Here is a 5,791-nt window from a genome sequence, read left to right on the forward strand (position 1 = left end):
CTCTATATATATCTCTATATCTATCTCTATATCTATCTCTATATATATATCTATCTTTATCTATCTCTATATCTATCTCTATATCTATCTCTATATCTATCTCTATATATATCTCTCTCTTTATCTATCTCTTTATCTATCTCTTTATCTATCTCTATATCTATCTCTAATGTCTCTCTATATCTCTCTATATCTATCTCTATCTATGTATCTATCTCTGTCTTTCTCTCTCTCCCAATGTCTCTCCATCTCTTTTTCACTCCTGCTCTCCCCCTCTCTCCCTCCCTCTCTCAATTCAAGTCAAACAATCAAAAATGAACAGTAAACATCTCTCTCTCTCTCGCTCTGTCTGTCTCTCTATCTTCCTCTCTCTCGCTCTCTTTCACACACTCATACTCTCTGCCAGCACACACACACACAGACACACACAGACAAACACAGTATTTTCTACCAACTCTCTGGCTGAGTAACTGACTAACTGACTGACTAACTGACTGACTGACTGATTGACTGACTGATTGACTGATTAACTGACTGAATGACTAACTGATTGACTGACTGATTGACTGACTGATTGACTGATTAACTGACTGAATGACTAACTGATTGACTAGCTGATTGACTAACTGATTGACTGACTGATTGACTGACTGATTGACTGATTAACTGACTGAATGACTAACTGATTGACTAGCTGATTGACTAACTGATTGACTAACTGATTGACTGACTGATTGACTGACTGATTGACTGACTGATTACCTGACTGACTGATTGACTGACTGATTAACTGACTGACTGATTGACTGACTGAGTAACTGACTGACTGACTGACTGATTAGTTGACTGACTGACTAACTGACTGACTGATTAACTGACTGACTGACAGATTAACTGACTGACTGACTGACTGACCAACTAGATGTTGCACTCTTTCCACACACATCCAAAAGCTTATTGTCCTGTGGAGAATGGTTCATCTCTGAGAATCTATGGTGTACCAACAAGTGTAGTCCAGACGTATCCAATCAGAAAGGTTTGTTGGCGGGTAAAATCAGAAGACGCTTCAGTCTGTACGGATCAATAAAGTACTCGTCTGAAAAAGTGGCAGGGTCTCCCTGGCAACTGTGATGTGGTTAACAGGAAGTGATGTCATTGTTAACAGGAAGTGATCCGTAGCCTGGTGAAGAGGTACGTGGCGGCCATGATACGCAGCGCCAAGACGGACGAGGGATTGACCGAGGAGAACTTTAAGGTGTGTGTGTTTTCTATCCATTCTCCAAACGTCCAGTGTCTTTCCTACAGATTCTAACGTTCCTCCAGCATGGCTTTTAGCAGCTCTTCTTCCCCCCTTCTCTCCTCTCTCCCTAACCTGTCCCTCTCCTTCTCTCCTCTCCTCTCTCCCACACCTGTCCCTCTCTCCTCTCATCTCTCCCTAACCTGTCCCTCTCCTCTCATCTCATCTTTCCCACACCTGTCCCTCTCTCCTCTCATCTCTCCCTAACCTGTCCCTCTCCTTCTCTCCTCTCCTTTCTCCAACACCTGTCCCTCTCTCCTCTCATCTCTCCCTAACCTGTCCCTCTCCTCTCATCTCATCTCTCCCACACCTGTCCCTCTCTCCTCTCATCTCTCCCTAACCTGTCCCTCTCCTTCTCCCCTCTCCTCTCTCCCACACCTGTCCCTCTCTCCTCTCATCTCTCCCTAACCTGTCCCTCTCCTCTCATCTCATCTCTCCCACACCTGTCCCTCTCTCCTCTCATCTCTCCCTAATCTGTCCCTCTCCTCTCATCTCATCTCTCCCACACCTGTCCCTCTCTCCTCTCATTTCTCCCTAACCTGTACCTCTCCTCTCCTCTCATCTCTCCCACACCTGTCCCTTTCCTTCTCTCCTCTCATCTCTCCCTAACCTGTCCCTCTCCTCTCATCTCATCTCTCCCACACCTGTCCCTCTCCTTATCTCCTCTCCTCTCTCCCTAACCTGTCCCTCTCCTTCTCTCCTCTCCTCTCTCCCACACCTGTCCCTCTCCTCTCATCTCTCCCTAACCTGTCTCTCCATCTCTCCCTAACCTGTCACTCTCCTTCTCTCCTCTCATCTCTCCCTAACATGTCCCTCTCTTCTTCTCTTATCCACAAACTTCAGATAACTCTCTCTCCCTCTTCTCCTCCTCCCTCCTCCCTCCTCTCCTCCTCTCCTCCTCCCTCCTCCCTCCTCTCCTCCTCCCTCCTCCCTCCTCCCTCCTCTCCTCCTCCCTCCTCTCCTCCTCCACTGCAGGAGTTAAAGCAGGACATCTCCAGTTTCCGTTATGAGGTGTTAGATCTCCTTGGTAACCGCCGGCCCCCCAGATGCCACTTCTCTTCCAGCAGTGAAACCACACTTAGAAATGAGGGAGGAATCAGCGACGAAGGAGGGCCTGACCCTGACCTTGACCCCTCCCTAGCGTCGCAGGAGGGGAGTGGAGCCAAGAGGTCAAAGGGCGTGACATTTCTGACCCCGACAGGAAGCATGGAGAAGAAGAAGAAGCCTAAATATGGCGTCTCCGCTCTGGTCCGGAGTATTTCAGGAATGGAAGTGGTATCCATGAAGAGGGAGGAAGAGGAGCAGGAAGGATGGGGGGAGGAGGAAGGGAAGGAGGGATGGGAGGAGGAAGAAGATGAGGAAGAGGGTAAACCAAAGAGCAACGGGGTGAGGAGAGAAGCCATTCCGTCCTCTTCTTTTATCTTCCCTTCTTCCTCCACCTCCGTCTCCTTATCCTTTGCTCGCACTCGAAGTCGTCTCCAGCAGTTGTCGTCGGCGACGTCCAATAAGACAACAGACTCCTTTAAGCGCCTCGGCTTACTGTTCTCACGCAAAGCCCCGCCCCTTCCCCTCTCCCTCGGCCAATCTCCTCCTTCCTACACCATCTCTGACGGCTTGCTCCGCCCCCTGAGAGGTCGCGGGTCATATGACCTTGGTTCGGTGGGTCATGTGACCCACAGCGAGATGCACCTGAACCAGGTCGGACATACTAACCCGGTCGGAGCCCCTCCTGCTTCCTCTGGACGAGCCAATGGCAGGGACTCTCTGCTAACCTTGCCCCTCCCACCTCCCTGTCCCTGCCAATCCCTACACTGTGCTTCCAATATGGCCGACTCGAGCTCCCACCTCCTGGACTCCAGCGAGAGCGTCTTCGAGGGAGGAGGAGGAGGAGGAGGGGGGGGCCGGGTTTTGGGAGAGGGGTGGGTGGGGCCTTGTGATGTCATAGAGAACTCCGGTGGCATCGAAGACTCTGTCACTACACAACTGTAGAAGGTTGTAGATAGTTGTTTTCCATTGGTTTACCTAACAGCCGGTACCTTCCTAGCAAACGCAAAGCCATGAGGGGACATGAGTGATGTCATGAGTGATGTCATGAGTGATGTCGCATGTTTGATGTCATAGACCTAAAACCACCCCCACATATCTTACCGAGGATGTCACTTGTGATGTTATACATACACAGACTGTTGCTCTCCCCCCGTTGTGTGTGTGTGTGGGGGGGGGGGGGGGGGGGGGGGCAAGAGGAACGTAAAGACAGTTTCCATGGCTACCGAGAACGCTCGTCCCTTCTGCAAGTCTCCCGGCGCCATTGTGTCTACAACAAGTCTTTGTGCCACATGGATATTGTACTGAGCTGTTGGACGTATGGGACGTTGCTGGCGTTTCGAGGATATACTCTGAGACTCTGTGGTATAACGAGACTTCATGGGATTCTATGGGACTGTGGCCCAAGGAACTTCCTCAAAATTAACTCTCACTAGTAATAATGACCTATTTTACTACCGCTACAAAGCTTTTCTTTAATTTGCAAAATAAACTGCTCTTTCTGTTTAAAAGACAAGTGAAGGGGAGACGGAAGGAGAGAGAAAAAGGAGGAGAGATCGAGGGATACAATTTAGAAAAGAGAATGAATGAATGAAACATGTCACAATAACTTGAAGTGTGAAACAGAAAGAAATATATTTTAACCGTCCAATTCTACAAATCAACTGTCAAGCATCAATAACACAGTGAATGACCAGAGCATGTTACACACACACACACACACACACACACACACACACACACACACACACACACACACACACACACACACACACCCCTACCTGTTTCTCTCCAATAGGTTGTCTTTGTGCTGTTGTCTCTACCCTCAAACACAATTGCACCAAGGCTACAGGTCAATGGTTTTATGGCAGTCATCAATCAACGTGATCAGTCAATAAGTGTCATGTCTGATCACATGATCAGACATTGAGGAATATTGATTGAGGAGTATTGGATCAACAGTGATCGATCGGAGTCTTTTTGTTTCTATCTCGTTTAAAAACCTCATAGCACCTGACGCCCATAATCATCCCCATATGGCTGGTCTCTAGGGAGAGAGAGAGAGGAGGTCAATAACCCTTTATATGGCTGGTCTCTAGAGAGAGAGAGAGAGGAGGTCAATAACCCTTTATATGACTGGTCTCTAGAGAGAGAGAGAGAGGAGGTCAATAACCCTTTATATGGCTGGTCTCTAGAGAGAGAGAGAGAGGAGGTCAATAACCCTTTATATGGCTGGTCTCTAGAGACAGAGAGAGAGAGGAGGTCAATAACCCTTTATATGAATGGTTTCTAGAGAGAGAGAGAGAGAGAGAGAGAGAGGAGGTCAATAACCCTTTATATGACTGGTCTCTAGAGAGAGAGAGAGAGGAGGTCAATAACCCTTTATATGGCTGGTCTCTAGGGAGGGAGAGAGAGAGAGAAAGGAGGTCAATAACCCTTTATATGGCTGGTCTCTAGAGAGAGAGAGAGAGGAGGTCAATAACCCTTTATATGACTGGTCTCTAGAGAGAGAGAGAGAGAGAGGGGAGGTCAATAACCCTTTATATGGCTGGTCTCTAGAGAGAGAGAGAGAGAGAGAGAGAGAGAGAGAGAGAGAGAGAGAGAGAGAGAGAGAGAGAGAGAGAGAGGAGGTCAATAACCTTTTACATGGCTGGTCTCTAGGGAGGGAGAGAGAGAGAGGAGGTCAATAACCCTTTATATGGCTGGTCTCTAGGGAGAGAGAGAGAAAGGAGGTAAATGACCCTTTATATGGCTGGTCTCTAGGAAGAGAGAGAGAGAGAGAGAGAGAGAGGAGGTCAATAACCCTTTATATGGCTGGTCTCTAGGAAGGGAGGGAGAGAGAGAGAGAGAGAGAGGGGGGAGGTCAATAACCCTTTATATGGCTGGTCTCTAGAGAGAGAGAGGGAGAGGAGGTCAATAACCCTTTATATGGCTGGTCTCTAGGGAGGGAGGGAGAGAGAGAGAGAGAGGGGGGGTCAATAACCCTTTATATGGCTGGTCTCTAGGGAGAGAGAGAGAGAGAGAGAGAGAGAGAGAGAGAGAGAGAGAGAGAGAGAGAGAGAGAGAGAGAGAGAGAGAGGAGGTCAATAACCCTTTATATGGCTGGTCTCTAGGGAGAGAGAGGGAGAGGAGGTCAATAAACTTTTATATGGCTGGTCTGTAGGGAGAGAGAGAGAGAGAGAGAGAGAGAGAGAGGTCAATGACCCTTTATATGGCTGGTCTCTAGGGAGAGAGAGAGAGGAGGTCAATAACCCTTTATATGACTGGTCTCTAGAGAGAGAGAGAGAGAGAGAGAGAGAGAGGAGGTCAATAACCCTTTACAGTGGGCCAAAAAAGTATTTAGTCAGCCACCAATTGTGCAAGTTCTCCCACTTAAAAAGATGAGAGAGGCCTGTAATTTTCATCATAGGTACCGTTCAACTATGACAGACAAAATGAGAAGAAAAAAAA

The 5,791-nt window shown here is 48.1% G+C and overlaps 1 protein-coding gene across 1 annotated transcript in view; it reads left to right on the forward strand.

Moving 5' to 3' along the window:
• LOC110516497 (short transient receptor potential channel 5-like) overlaps positions 1-3,286 on the forward strand; it is an 87,689-nt gene extending 84,403 nt beyond the window's left edge. Inside the window, exons 16-17 of the mRNA XM_036989235.1 lie at positions 1,166-1,255; positions 2,273-3,286. Of these exons, the coding sequence (XP_036845130.1) occupies positions 1,166-1,255; positions 2,273-3,286 (1,104 nt within the window). The remainder of the gene's footprint in view (positions 1-1,165; positions 1,256-2,272) is intronic.
• The last annotated feature ends 2,505 nt before the right edge of the window (positions 3,287-5,791 follow it).

Source organism: Oncorhynchus mykiss, chromosome 9 (assembly GCF_013265735.2).
Source record: "Oncorhynchus mykiss isolate Arlee chromosome 9, USDA_OmykA_1.1, whole genome shotgun sequence".
NCBI lineage: Eukaryota > Metazoa > Chordata > Actinopteri > Salmoniformes > Salmonidae > Oncorhynchus > Oncorhynchus mykiss.